The following is a 16228-nucleotide window of genomic DNA, read 5'->3' as shown; positions in this document are numbered from 1 at the left end:
AATGAGTACATGCACCGAACTTGAACCAAGAAAAAAAAATTGCAAAAATGGCCTCCCTCAAACCACTGTTGATTAAGGTCCCAAAGTGTACATTGTACCTGTCTGCAAGTAATCAGTGACACTATTGTTTAAAGCACCCTAGCTATGTTAGCCACGAGATTAATAATCCACACAGTAATACCTGCCTATTGTGAGCACAAGGAGATTCACATTAGATGCCATGCATCTTTTAGGTGTATCAAATACTACAAACTGCATCATTACAGTAATTTCCATGGACGAGACATTTCTAAGAACCATCCTTGATGTCAAAAAGCAACTGCCTCACACATGAGTGCATTCTAAGTACGGGACAAGGCCAACTGGTCAGTCTACACATGTATTGCAAAAATCCGCTGTTTGTCTTCACAGGACAGAAGACACTGTTTCAAAATGCTGTGTTCCTGTTCTTTGTTTGAGAGACGGAAGTAAACTGCGACACGCTGTTTCCTGAAACATTCCAAATTACGGGTCTCTTCATGTATTTCATATTCAATATTTTGTACTCAAAACAGAATGGTGCAGCTTGCAATGTGAACAAGGTTGACAGTTCTGTCTGAGGTAACTATTAATTACCTGTTCTCTGTTTGTCCTTGAAACAAACACAGAAGTCTCTTTTTATCGGCAAGTTTACACCAAACCCACCTGGGAGATTGAATAGGGATCTGATCACGCAAGGGGGATTGAAGAAGGAATGACAGCAAGTGTAAAAGTCAAGTTGAAGGGAGGCTGATCAGTCTCTCTGGATCCCCTTTTAGACAGGATCGGGTCTAGCTGTGTCTAATCCCGCGATGTTGAGTGTAAACACAAGCGCTGGATCAAACCCTCCAATTTGACACAGCCGTATCCACTATGTGTGGCACATACGAATTTGCAGTCTAAATGTCCGTGAAATTACATGTACATGTATTTACTGAGGAATAGGTACAGTGTACAGTATGCTATCACTCGGTGGTCACCACAGGGTTCGACCAGTGCATAATAAAAGTAAGTTCATGTTTGGTACTTCGTCCTCAACTGCACCGTGCCATTCTTTCTTGTTAACATGCATAGTAAGGCTACCTCAACAATGCCAACACACGCTCTGCCATATGATTCCTAAACAAACAGGGTTATGTTGAGCACCAAATAATCATGGACATTTGGGCGAGATACCAAGAAGAAATAAAAACAAAACTGGATAGCTATCATCTATTTTGATGTGCCACAATGACAGTAGTTACAACGGAAAGTATACATGTAAATGTTTTACACTGACTGCACAGGATTGTATAATGACCACAAGTACAGCGTTAGCACATTCTCAGTGACCCTCCTTTTGTTGTAAAGGAGGATGGAAGCAGGATCAAATCCAGTGTGCACACCAAACAGATTGCAGTTAACCTTCCCATGATTTTATCACCCATACAAGACCTGATCCCCATTGCGGCACTTGAGTATGCAAGAACGCATTATTATCTATGTCAGTCCTTTATTTAATTACTCCATGAGTGTTCTACTTATTCAGTCAGCCGTGCTAATTAAAATGCCAAAGAAAACTTATGACTCAGTTAAATGATGGTGGATATGTGGTCTGGTCTTCTCCCTATCCCCTAACACTCAATTCATCAGCATCTGCTCTGGCAGTCAACAGTTTCTTTTGATCGCTTCACTAGCCCTGCCCATAATATTTCACTGTCTGCTTATTAGAATTGACAAAAGGCAAACATCTTGAACATGATAAGGCCCTCTATTCAGGCAGCAAATTTCAAAAGTCTGAAAGTGAGTGCCCACTTTCCATGCATCTGGGGGTGTGAAGTGTACCAGGCACTGGGGTCATGTTATTACCGCATCTGTCACAGAGAAGGGCAAAACTGTGAACCCAATTCTAAATTCAATAAAGCTAGCTCTGTACAAAATAAACACAGATAGACTATTATGCAAGAAACCTGTGCCAACATTGTACTGACTTTCATACTTGCAGGCAAGCCTAACTGAAAAAAGGGGAAAAAAGGAATAGAATTTGACACACTGCATTTTCATTATCAATGTTGTCATTCATTCTTGATGTTGTCAAGCAACCGGGAAGAATTCCTGGGATATCTGATGATAACCCTTGGTGGGGATATCAAACCCTGCCTAGATACTCCTTGTGTTGCATTACCACGAGAAGCTGGTGAGTCCCCATGAAGGGAGAAGATAGTTCTTACGAACAGAACAAAAGAAGATCCCAAAGTGCATACTGTACCGTCTGTCATACGGTTGTAACATGACTTGGGTGTGTCCTAATGTTAAATATTGTGGGTGAATTTGAACTGCATTTCAGATCATTTGCAATGTACAGTGCTTTCAAACTTCCCGACTCTACTGATGGGGCAACTACATTGTACTTCATCAGTAGTTATTTTCAACAGCTGTTGATATGATGAACAGTATTTTTCCTCCAAATTTCTCCGCGTAAATTTCAAATTTATCTGACAATGCTTTTGTAAATGTACGCAAATTATGTACATGTAATCTACCGGATTACAAAATTTCTATGTTATTATGATACTATTTTGATTTTTAACAGTTCCCTAATTGAATGGAAAAAGGTCACATTTTAAAAGATTTTCCCTTTCCCCCAACTTGAAATTTCAATGGCACTATTTGGCCATTAGGTTTCAACTACAAAAGAACATCAGACATGTGGATGACAGTCAAACACTCTTTAAAACCAGCAGACATCCAAATACATGTACGTGCAGAGAATCACTCTGCAAAATAGAGACAGCAGGTTTTAGTGCAAGAGCAACAAAAAACCTCACAAAATTAAGGTTTTTGCTTGGGATAAAATTAGACAATGAGGATTCCTCAAGACTATGCACACTCTGTTGAAACTGCCTTAAGCCAGTGCACATGCAATGTATTTATAATTTGCTCCCCTTAGCTTTGAGGAGTAATGGTAAAATGGGGGTTCCCATTTGGGTTCAAGTGTTCAGAAATACATTAGTCCAAAAATGATCTCTGACCCCAACTTATCCCCCCCTCACCTCTTTGACCGCAGAGTTCATTTCCCGTCGGGCCATCTCTCGCTGGTGCTGCAGCTCCAGCCGCACCTCCATCAGCGCTTCCATCATCTCCTGCCTGTCGCTGGCTGAGGTGTCCTCTTCCCCCTCCACTTCCCCCTGGTAGGACTCCGCCCACTCTGGGCTGCCCTGTACTACTGACAAGTCGGGGATGGTGGAGGCCTCGGAAAGGGTGGCGTGAGAGTGGGTAGTCTCCAGGTCTAGGAGCATGCGACGGAGGGAACGCTGCTCTTCAAGGAGGTTTACCATCTGCATCAAGGCAGCACAAAGGACTGAATATACATGTATATATCCCCGGAATGCCGGATGATTTACATACTTTTTATTAATACAAGAACTTTTTGAGGTGTATCCCCTCAAATATGACACCAAATGTATGGTCAATCAAAGTCACATACCCTCATTCTAAAACGAAAGAAAGAGGGTTCAGGTCACAAAGACAATGGACAAAGGAATCCCTAAGAAACAAAAATCAAAACACAAAACTCTGCAATTTGTTGTCAACAAAGACAAGGCATTCCCTGACTCAGACTGGAAATGAGACTAAGCGGCTGGCAGCCTCCTACCTCTTGAATCACCTCCAGGTTGTCCTCAGATGCTGTTGCTAGGCTGTTCTCAAGTCCATCCTGAAACAAGCCGCCAGAGAGACATTTGCACCCAGATAAATCACACAGCTTGACAAGTGTGCATTACAGGCTTGCAAAAAAAATGATACAGCGTATGTTGCAAAGTTGATTTGAATGAAAACAGGTATCAGCATAGCTTTACTAGTACACTGTAACCTGTACCTTGTACAAGTACATGTGCAAATGTCAATATATGTAGACATACATTTTGAAACAATTTTGGATTTTCATAATCGTTCCTGAACATGTGCATACTCAAAAAAGGATGAGATTCCCCATGAATACTTCATTATACCAAAGTTTGGATAGAAGTGGGAAACAGAAGTCATGCACTGCTTTAGTTTCATCTTACAAAATGCTCAACTGCAACCAGAAAACACTTATAAATAGCAGTTTTGTTTCCCTTGGCTCTGGGAATAATTTCAATCCTACCTGAGACCCTATACAATATGTAAAACTACATGTACATTTAGCCAAACTCAATTTTACCATGCGCACTCCGTATGGTGCGGGGTCCAAGGAGTGGCTTTTAACGTCCTTCCCCCAGGCTCTGTGATTAATGCATGCTGACAGCCACTTCCGTGTAATAAGGCGGCGATTTCAAATAATACACTTTACTCGGACTCATTACTACGAGATCAAATCGATCACTGCCCCCACTGCAGCGTGCAAATTGTACATAGAATGGAGACAGAACCTTCTACTTTCTGTTGGGTTCTTTTTAAAACAAAATCCTGCAGGTCAAGGGCTACAATTCTTGTGGCCAACATACTGAGATTTGTGTACATATACAAGGTGTCCCTACCAAAAATGCAAATCAAAAGTACTATTTACTTTCTCCCAAAATAATCTGTCCAAAAAAATGTATTCTTTTCATATCAGACTGAAGCTTAGAATACAAATGTTTAAAACCTGAAGACTTCATTTAAATCTGATGAGGCTCTGCGAAGATAATCTTGATTATGTAAGGTAAAAGCGTTTGGTTCTGTTTTTGAAATACCAAAGCAATCAGAATACTTTATCTATGCCATTTAACACCCTTCAACACATGAGTTCTTTGAAAGGGTTAATGAGGATACTGAATTGAAAAGGGTTTTATTGAGCTATGGTAAAACCTTGGTAATTCCATTAACAAATAAACAGGATCCTGAAATGATTTAAAGTGGCTACAGTTACTAAGTAAAAAAAGTTGGCACCTTGTTGTAAGTTGACTTGAGTTTATTGGGCAAGTTAAACTGAAGTGGTTTCTCTAAAAGGAAAAACTCATTAACCTCTAAAACTTCGAACTCTGAAACTCCACCAAATTAGGTTTTAACCCTCCGTCTGTTTTAACCGTCAAAAACAGTCAAAAATGCCTTCCACTTGATTTCCCCCAGTACACAGACACATATGGGAAATTTGACTGATTTTGACTGATATGACAACTGTGTCAAGAATGTATCTTTGCATAGGAGGGTTAAATGGCTACAGTGCTGGCTCCTGTTAACCACAATCTGGGCAAGCAGGTTCTTACCGGGGAGTTGACCCTAGCGACGGCCACCGTCATCCGCTGCGACAGACGGCCCTCCATGATCTCTACCTCCTCCAGGACCTGACGGCGCAGACTGCGCACGGAGTCCAGCTCCGCCCTCTCCCGTTCCGTCATCGCCCCAACAAACTCTGTCTCCCCATCTTCGTCAAGGTGGCGGGCATACAGCCGCTCTGCCAGGCTCTCTAATTCACACAGGTCCTGCTTGTACTTGAATAATGCCCTCTGGAGGAGCTTCATGTCATGAAGGTCATCCTACAAAAGACCCCAATGACTCATGTGATACAACAGGGATGATCCTCAGTAAAAAAATTACCCAGTGTTAAATCCTGTTAAAAAAAAAGCCAACTATAACATTTCTTTAAAGTTAAAGAACTGACATACATTTGCAAGGACTGAATGACGACTAACAGGAAGAACAATCACTCTCAAGCATACATGTATATTTGAAAGTAATCTGTGTGGCAATGTATATGTACAATGTATTTCCAACTGACCAGAGTGGCAACAGAGTCTACACTGTCCCAATACAAACAGTTCACAGAAGTGATATTTCAATGTCCTCTTTTGAATTAATTTTCATGTTATGCATTTCAGATTCTGGCCAAACGCACTTGCTTGAACAAAACTTTGTGTAGAAAGACAAAAAAAATTGACCGTCAACAATATGAGAAAATCTGCTCAGAAACAGTTTCCCTACCTCTGGTTTGATTCTGGTTATACTTTCTGTTGAATTTTGCGACTTTTTATTACAAGTTTCTTTAGGACTCTCAGTGTCCAGATCCAGCTCAAAAGAAGTCCGATATCGATGGGGGGCTGACTCAGCTTTGGAACAGTTGCATAGCTTTTCGGTATCCAAAACATTGTCTTCATTTGCAGCAATGCTACTGGGAACCACTGGAACATCACCGACTGACCGCCTCGGTGACAAATAAAGATATACAGAGGATTCAACAAGCTTGGTCGGCAGAGAAGTTCTGTGCATATCAGTGGGTTGCACTGGGCACAAAGTCTTTGGAATGACGGTGGTGTTGACAATATCTTCTTTATCACCTACTGAGTGTGAACTCAGATATGCTCCGGAGTGTTTATGGAATGGTTGATCAGCTACGGATGAAAAAACTTCTACAGTTGTAACAAATTGGTCCAATGGCTCAGACGCTGAGTGAGCAGCTTGATAGGACTCAGAGGTAGCTTCTGATTGGGACACCACAACCTCCTCATGGAGCAGGGCCTGTTCCTCTTGGATCTTTGGTCTTGCATGGGATCTCGGTGGGGAGACTCCTTCCAGGAGCCTTCCCTGCTCCTGCAGAAGACTCTCGACATGCTCCAAGTACAGCATCTCCTCCTCCAAGTCCCCTACATCCCCTACACTGTCCACATTGGCCACCATGCTCACTGGGGTATCCGTATCGCTCATAGTGTCCGTGAGAATTGGCTCCTCCAACCTTGCATTGGGAGACAAGTTGGCCGGAATCTGATTGTCTGTTGTCTCTGAGACCTTGTCTGCATCTGCACAATGGCCGGAGGAATTCTGCTTGGGCACAGCATGCTGGCTGTCAGTAACACTCGAGTGTCTTGAATGCACCGGAGTTTTCTCCTCATCCAGACAAGGTAGTGTGGGAATCATGATGATCTGGCTTGACTTCCGCTTAAGGAGCTTTGGACTGGATCTACAACTACAGATCTCTTCTGCAACTCCATTTTCAGCCACTGACACTGATGACGGTGCCTTAGAATCCTCTGGGGAATTAAAAACAACAGTAAGATTCTGGTTCTCTGCTTCATCAGTTATGGAATTGGAAACTTCATTAGAATGGCCAAGGATCGCCTCCACAGACTCCATTAAGCTTGGAACATGAATGTCATCCAGAGGGAAGTAGTCAAAATCCACAGATTTCATCTTGGACAAGGTGGGTCTCTTTTTGATTGCATTTCCAGCCTCTTGGTCTTCGATGAATTTCTTTGCCTCCGTGGCCTGCTTGATGTTCTCCTGCAGTGTGGTCAGGATCTCTACCACCGTTTTGGGGCCTGGGGCAACCTCCTGTTTCTCAGAGGTAGTGGGATAGGTTCCAGACCGCTGCCGGGGGACAGGAACAGTCTTGATCGGAAGTGGGGGGCCTTCTCCGTCAAATGGTGAGTCCTCCAGACTGGAAATGCTTATCCCACTGAAAGTGCTGCCCATCCGATCATAGCTGCTCCTAGACTCCCGAAAGGACTTCCGTGAACGTGCAATCCTCTCCGCGCTGGATATAACTGATGACTGCTCAGACATCGAATTCTTGTCCTCCTCGAAAGATGACTTGGCAGTTTGTCCTGAGATAGCATCTCCAGTTTCCTGAGCACCCTCTTCCCACTCAAAGCTTTCCAGCACTCCAAAGTCATCAAAGCTGGTCTGGATGAGTTTGTTGCCCATTTCCGGCCCACTGCCATTCCTTTCCTTGTTGTCTTGCTGAGGAGAACCACTGCAATCGTCAATTCGGGTTGAAGTGGGGGTAATTGTTGAGTCCATGACTTCATCGGCAAAGCCACTACTGTCAGACTGAGCACTGTCAGTGCGAACAAGAGGCTCTACAAACAAAACGAACAAAAAAATACATGTATGTGCATAATAAACAGCTTCATTTACCATTTTGAAAGATCTGCCCTCAACTAATCACTGGCTGAGCTGGTGATAAATCAGTTCACAGTTCTGTGTTCAAATCAACTAAGGTGTGCCAGAGTTTTCACAGGCTACTCCAAATCATCACAAACGCTGCATGGCTTAAGTTACTCTGTTCCCGGTAGAGTAGAATTTCACTAAAGAGCAAATCTATTTGGCTTGACTGATGAAACCTGTACATTACTGTTAAAGGGAAAGTGTCTTGATACAGGAGAATCATACCTGCATGTGTATCTTGCTTATCTACACATCCACCGTACATGTACCACCACTTTTGCAATTTGTAGATTTGATAAATAGATCTATTGTCTGGTATTTGATAAAAAAAGAAGGGTCGTTTGTGGAAATTTTAGCTGGAGTTCATTTCTCATTTCAGTTTATTTTAGAGACAAACAACACTCCACCTGCTGATAAAATACAGCAAAAAAGGAGTGAAGCTTGATTACCAACAAAACAGTAACTCAACACATGCTACCCTGTAGTAGTCTCTGGCAGGAACACAGATCTTTTTAGAGAAAAGGCTACTTTGTCCATAAATTGGATGACTTTCTCAAGTTGCTTCCTCATGCCAGTACATTCTAACAGTTTTGGTATTATGACTTTTACAACTTACCCATACTATTGCCTAGTATTACCATCTGTACACATTTACAATTGGTTGTCTCAGTCCTGTTCAAGTACATGTTAAATGTAGACCAGTAGTGTTTCTTAGACTTTAACCTCTTCCAAGGGGTGAGACTTCCACTGAATTGTGTTTTATGGCTTATGCATAACCAAAGAGAGCTCCTAATCTAGGAGAAAAATTAAGCATCTTACAAGAGCTAAAGCTTATCAAGGTACTTCAGCCTTACATGTACCCAAATACTCCTGCATGGTATACATGTATGTATAAAAACAACTTTCAGTTTTATGAGAAATTCCAGACAAAAGACTGTACTTTCTCCACATCTCGACAAAGATAAATAGTCTTGTCTCTTCTCCCACCAATAAATGCCAAATGAATATTTTTACCAAAGCAACGTCTGGCCAACGTAGACCCCTGGCTTTGCACCACAAAGTATAGTGCACAGACACGATTCATGGATCAACCTAATAGCCAACAGTGCCAAATGAGCCGGGGAGGATAAAGAGCTAACAAATTGATTCGGCATGCTACTAACTGAGGCAGCAAAATGTCGGGGGGGGGGAGGAAAAAAGGGAAGGCAGGGTTTGGAATCATGGCCAGATCACGTACATGTACACTGGTTGTCCAGCACACCGCGTCGTGATTTAATCATCTTTGTGATGGATGGTTGGAAACTGTTGGGCAGGCGAAACAAGAAATAAGGAGCTCTTGTCTCTCTCAGGACAGCTCCCTTGCTGTGCAGCCATACGAATTAAATGTCAGCATATCCCACAGTGATACCTAAGCCATGTTCTTCATCCACCTGCATTTTTTGTTGCTTGCCGGCCGAAAACAACTCTTGTTCCCTACGAATTCCCCCCCCTTCCCTTTTCCAAGTCAGTACCTGCGGGCATATTTCACACTCAGATGATTTACAACAATTTCTTTTTACCTCTTTTCTCTGCCTCCTTTTGTGCATGCTTTTTCAGACATTCAGGAAATACAGGTACAAAGCCACAATGTTGTTAACTTAATTCAGGTGAGAGTGAAATAGCAACGACTACGCTGACACTTCAGAATGGATGCATAAAGAATATACAAAATTGGTCACACGCTCACATTTCTCATAAATGAGATACATGTGCATGTACCAGTACAGTGTATTTGATAAATTGAGATACGTACATGTATATGCTTGCATGACAGTATAACTTACAAATGCAATAATACCTACAATGTATACAATGCAACATACGACAACCAGTGAGATTTGGTGATATTTCTTGAATATATATGATAATGGAGGTTAGCAACATTTCTATGAAACAAAATGCAATCAGTTCACTTTAAGGTGAAACTACATGTACCTTGAATTGAAAGAACATTGTTAATTACATGTCCAATTTTTCACTTGATGACAAAACATTCACATATCCAATATTCTACACTCTATATGTACTGACAAACCTTTCATTTAAGATGTCAAATTTTGGTTTGTGAAATATGTTTTATTTTAAAAGTATACGTCCTTAGCCATGATAATACATGTACATGAACTGTGAATCTTGACGCTAAGCACACTTCTGTGTGTGCAAATACAGTAAGTGTGTACATCTCCATACACATGTACATGCACATGAATGTAAATGTACACTGTACGTGTATTTTGCAAACTCTGCAAATAAATTATTTCCAAGGCATAAAAAATATTCAGGAAGGGTTTGTAAGCTCAAGCAAAGCCTGTAAAATGGTAGGTCAAAGGGCATACTGCATCGTTCTCAAACTCTGCCTCAAAACTCTTCAAGTTTATTGTCCTACTCCAAGTTGGTCAGAAATCATTTTGGCACAATCATTACTGAGAGCAGAACCATTAAAATCAACTGTTTCTCCAAAGAATTTCTAAATCCATTTATTCTTAAACTCTCCAAAGTGGAAACTAGCCACATAAAATGGTCATTTTATACTCATCTACTCCTAAACGAGTTCATTTGTCTTGCATCTGCCATCCCTCAAACTCACTGGTGCCACGCAAATTGACAAATTAGATTTCAGTTCAAAAGCACCGACCAGTTTGTCAAGCAAGCAGACAACAGCTGCGCACCAGAGTTAAATCACCGAATTCTGAGTGTTCATTTCAATCGGGCAATCTTTAAAAAAAAGGCACTCCAGGATGTTCTTCCACAAAGACAGTCTTCACTTCAGATTCTGATGCCAGGTTAGAGTGGTATTTTCCCTTGTTCAGCAATAATTAATTAATTCCCTTCCCACATGATGCACTGGATGAAAGCAGAGACAGTTCAAAATGTACACGAGTGGTGTCTCTTGAAGGGTGAATCTGTTTGCCCGGAGTGTGCAAGTACATGTACATGTATGTACCAAATGTACACATGCACAATACCTTATGCACACATGTACAGACATGTACAGGTGTGTACATGTATATACACTGTACATAATGGGCATAACCAGAAAGCAATTGCGGTTTAATCTGAAGACTTGCCTGTCAGATTCTGAAGCACAACTACATGTACATGTACACACACTGTTCCGGGGGGGGGGTTGATGAATGGGAGGGAAAAGAGCAATTTGGGGTGGACATACACATGATGGCGGCCCCGTGGAGGGTGTTTTGTCTAGCAAAGCGAACGCTTTGCAGCAACTGTGTATATGGAATTAAACTTCCCCACTCGACTTCCAATTATTCCGAATCTGGATAGAGAAGAAAATACATAGAATTAGGCTAATTCCAGAAAGGGGTCAAGTTTTTGTGTCCCTGTCACATCTGACATATGATTTTGTAAGTTCATAACACATTTATAATTTCCAAGAGTGATGAATTAATGCAAATTACATGTACCTGCCAAACAAATAGTAAGTGTTTGAAATCAATTCTGGTGATATTTCCTTGTCAAATAACAAAGGTCGGATGTAACAGGGACACAAAAATGTCACGCTTTTGGACCCCTAATTCTGGAATTACCCATTAATCTTGGTACCATACAACAGTGGAGGGTGGGTAGGGCTGAGTCAATTCGAATAATTTACCATTCGAATATTCCACCTTCAATTTGACCGAATATTCAGTCGCCCCGACCAGCAGACTGTTGATGATCAAACCATGTACAAAATCAGTTGCAGCACACACAATTGTACATTATGATCGATAGAATAACTTTTCACATCTAGGACTATCTCCATGATTTAGCATGATTGACGAGATAAACAAGACTCCTTGCCCTGTTGAAAATTTCTATTCTTTAAAATTTTTTAATGAATAATTTACTTTTTGATTTAAATCTTTGTAATATTTCTGACCTTTTAGCTGTTTCGGCAAGCCAGCTGAAACAGCTATTGCTTTTCTAATTAATTTTTTTTTCCAGCCCGAATCCTTCCACCAGTCGACTTTGGCAGTTTACTAAATCTGATCCACTTTAAACTTGGCAGACATTTTTAAACTTGACAGACCTTTAAGCAATTATCCGAGAAGAAATTTGTGATGATGACGTTATCACGTGATTTCTTTTTGAATTTTGAATATTTAATTTTTCCCATTGACTTTGTACAAGTTTTCAAGCCACTAGTTTGAAACCTTCACAATGTTTGATGGCTGTCAAAGTGATAGCCAACAAAGACCCTCATGCAAGAATTATTCTAAAGGAATGATGACGTCATCATGTGATTTTACTACTGATTTTTCAATATTTATTTCAGCCCATTGTCTTTGTACACGTTTTCAAGGCACTATTTTGAAACCTTCGCAAAGTTTGATCGCTATCAAAGTGACAGCCAAAAAAGACCCTGGTATAAGAATTATTGTAAATAACTGATGTCATGATGATGTCATCATGTGATTTGCTATTGATTTTTCAATATTTTTCAATGTTTGATCATCATCAAAGTTACAGACAACAAAGACCCTGAGGCAAGATTTATTGAAAATGAATGACGTCATCACCTTATTTTATATTGATTTTTGAATATTGTATTTTTCCCAATTGGTTTTGTACACGTTTTTCTACTTGACACTAGTGAACGAGTAATCATTTACTTCGGCTCAAGATTACTATAAGAAGGAAAAAGAAATCGGGTACTTTACGATGTGTTATTTGATTTGAAATATGCCTAAGAGTCCAAATATGAAGTAGTATTTCATAAAATTGCTCAGTTTAAGTGCAAATCACGAGACATGAACTTAAAGGAGCAGTGTCTCTGCAAACGAGTTTATGGCCCATTGACATTGTACACGTTATCAAGCCACTATTTTGAAACCTTAGCGATGTTTGATTGCTATCAAAGTGATAGCCAACAAACACCCTGATACAACAATTACTGTAAATAAAAGACGTCATTACAGACAACAAAGATCCTCATGAAAGTGTTTTCATAAATTTAGGACGTCATGATGACGTCATCACCTACTTTTAAATTGATTTTTGGATATTTAATCTTCCCCCATAGGTTTTGTACACGTTTTTCAACAGCCTGTCTTTGGCACTTTGGTCATTCTGAATTATTTTCTTCAATGTACACTTGAAGTCCCTATTAAAAAGAAGCTCCCAAAGAAAATTCATCAAAATGACATTATCAGGGGTCGTGTAACATGAGATTAAAGTTGCAGTTTTCTCCATAGGTTTTGTACACGTTTTTTTCCTACGCAATATTATTGATCTTAATGCGGGTAGTCCTGAACATCGGCTGAGAATTACTATGAGAACGAAAGAAAAATCGGGTTTTTTCGTCTTTGTTCGATTACAAATATAGATTTTTTTTTCAGTATAAACGCAAATCACGTAACATGACTTTAAAGCTTCAGTTTTCTCCATATATTTTGTGCATGTTTCTATGAAGTCGAAGACTGGTAAACTCTCACATCTTACTATTTTTGCATTGGGAGCATAGGTAGTCCATGAACTTGTGAGGCTGTCAAAATAAAATTGTCATGGTGACGTCATCAGGAGTCACGTGGCGTGAGATTAAAGTTGCAGTTTGAATTCTAGGTTTTTTACACTTTTTTTTTTCACTACGCACTTTTGTTGATTTTACCAGTGCTTTGCCTGGGGATTGTAGTGAGAATTTCAAACACATTTTCCCTTAAAGATAACAAACAAAAAGTTCTTAAACAATGCAGCGGTTTTTCACAACCACGTTCCTCTAGTTTCATTTGAATCTGCTTGAAACAAGCCTCCATGGTGCAATTTTTCTTATTCAAAAACAAAAAAGTTTCCCTTCCTTTTCATGATATAAAAAATATTCAAATTTGAAAAATAATATTAGAGTATTAGACAATCCATCGAATATTCAGAATTTGAATATTCGGCACAGCCCTAAGGGTGGGCAAACTGAGGAGGCAAGAGAAGACTTGGAGGAAGGAATTCATCAATGGCATCCATGTATTCCTTCATTCAGAAACAGATGCACATGTCAACATTCAAAAACAGAAAAATATATATACATGTACATGTGTATCAGACACGTGGTTTATTCAGAGGGGTTTTGTACAAATGGGCAAACTTTCACAGACAATACAAGATGAATGGGCAACAAAGGAAGGAGAGATATCGAAAATTGTGATTCACGTTTTATATAAACACAGCCACATACAGGTACAAGGGGTTGGGGTTGATGGGAATGGCCATAGATTAAAAAGCTGTGGATATGACAGTGTAAATGAGGATATCCTCAAATGCCAAACTTGCAGACCACATGTATCTAATTTTTCTCCCTTTGCTTTTGTCTGAAACAAAGTACTATCTGGACCATGGACCATGACCATGTAATACATGTATGTGTAATATTACGACTAATATATCGCACCCACTCAAGTTACACATGTCCAATAGTTTCTGGTATCTCCCTCCCGTAAGTGTACTTTGCTGCCAAGAGGCCCTAATGAAAGTTTTAATATATTCTGCACTCAGAATGGAAGTCGAATACGAGTAGACTTGATTGGTGGCGTGTTGTTAATGGCACTGCGACCCATGCCACAATGCAGGTGTTGCTTTCTCGGCTCTCATGGGCTGATGAACAGCAAGAGTAACTTCAGATGGCACTAATGGGAGGTCTGCTAATGAATAGCCCTGGTTTATGTCTCCAAATGAATTAATAGCATCTGATACCAGTATTCATCAGAGGCTGATGGGCGAAAGGAAAGTCAGTGCCTTTTTTTGAAAAATCTGCATTACTTTTGAACCTCAGATAACAAAGCTGACTACTTCAGCTTACGTGAGTTAATGACAGACAATGATTGTCATAAAATGATTTTCATCATTGAGCTGGGACTCCAGGTTCAACGCTAGAGGCAACACAAAAATTTGATGCATTGCACCACCAAGTGACGTACATGTACCATATGCCTAAATTCTCTGTGCACAAGATCTGTGTACATGTATACATGTATGTCAACTCATATACTGTCGCAGCAAAATGCGTTACCGGTACGTCACTTCAAGCATGGCACAATTGATACTCAAAGATGTATGCATGTGTTTAATTCAGTCTCAGTGTCTGCATTCATAAATATCAAATTTACGGTGAAACTGTTCTTCCCCTAAACCACTGTGAGTTATTGACTCTCTGAGAATATCTTGGTTTACGCAACCAAACTACGGTACCCTCAATGGCAGCTCGTGCCTTGCCCAAAGGAACAAGCACCATCGCCAATGACATCACAGTTCACATTTATATTCTTGAGAATTCTGTGAGCAGAGCAGGACACAACAAAGGAAACCAAAGCTTTTATTCTACCACAAAGCTGACCTTCAAGCCTGCAGCAATTTTCTTCCTCTTCTGTGCTTTGAGATTCTTTGAAGGTGTAAAAATCACTTCCATTAATCAATATTATAAATACAGACTGGCTTGGCATCAACACTAGATAAGAAAACAGAAATGTCATAATGGCAACCAAAAGAGTAGTAAATGATTTTTTTTTCATCTTCGGGGGGAGTACAGGCTTGCTCCTTGACAAAGCAAACCTGATGAATGAGCAGAAGACAGATGCAGTACAATTCTACAACTACATCTCCGGTAGCAACACAGCAAAAACTTAATAAGCCTTTTATCACAATACCACATACATGTATATGAAAAGTAATGGAGCAAGCTTAATGACAGCCATGAACAAAAAACAATTTGTTGAAGTTGTAATAACAGGCTGAAACATATAAGGTACATCATATGGTACAGGCCCTTCTGTAAATCTACATTGTTATATTGTTGTGTTACACTATTGCTACATGTACCTTGTTCTACATTGTAATATTGAAACAACACCTTGTACTTAATTATGAAGGTTCATCATGTTACAAATGTGCTTAATAAAGAGGAATTTCCATCTGCATTTTTGGGGTATACAGGCACAGAGTGCAATATTAGTTTCCAGATAATGCTGCAGGTCCTATGGCATGCATGTTCTTTGAATACCATTCATTCTATGAATGTGAGAGCATGCAAGTTGTGTTGGGCTGTGCCAACCTTGCCATCTTTGTGTGGGGCTGATATCAAAGCAGGTGTCCACATGATACAGAATGTGTGAAGCCCTGTGTGAATTAAGCAAGGTCCACACAAGATCCCCCCCCAAAAAAAACAGGTTTAATAGCATTTTGGGGTCCGGGTTATGTGTGGCAAGAGGACAGGAACAGTTATGGAATCCATGAACACATATCCAGTTTCAAATAGCATTCGCAGTTCAGGTGAAAAATAGAGGATCTTGTTAAGTTTTCTCAA

General features: G+C 40.2%; 1 protein-coding gene across 7 annotated transcripts in view; it reads right to left on the bottom strand.

Annotated features, from left to right (window-relative positions):
- LOC110990663 (uncharacterized) overlaps positions 1–16228 on the bottom strand; it is a 79461-nt gene that overhangs the window by 8890 nt on the left and 54343 nt on the right. For all 7 annotated transcript variants that reach the window (XM_022255747.2, XM_087134879.1, XM_087134878.1 and 4 more), the window contains 4 exons: positions 5941–7811; positions 5226–5495; positions 3653–3712; positions 3051–3335 (listed from right to left, as the gene is read on the bottom strand). In XM_022255747.2, the coding sequence (XP_022111439.2) occupies positions 3051–3335; positions 3653–3712; positions 5226–5495; positions 5941–7811 (2486 nt within the window). The remainder of the gene's footprint in view (positions 1–3050; positions 3336–3652; positions 3713–5225; positions 5496–5940; positions 7812–16228) is intronic.

The sequence above is a fragment of the Acanthaster planci genome, linkage group LG03 (genome assembly GCF_054643075.1).
Source record: "Acanthaster planci isolate LZ-2023a linkage group LG03, COTS_SCS, whole genome shotgun sequence".
Classification (NCBI taxonomy): Eukaryota; Metazoa; Echinodermata; class Asteroidea; order Valvatida; family Acanthasteridae; genus Acanthaster; species Acanthaster planci.
Note: the sequence above shows the minus strand (reverse complement) of the source record. Positions and strands in the feature narration are given on the sequence as shown.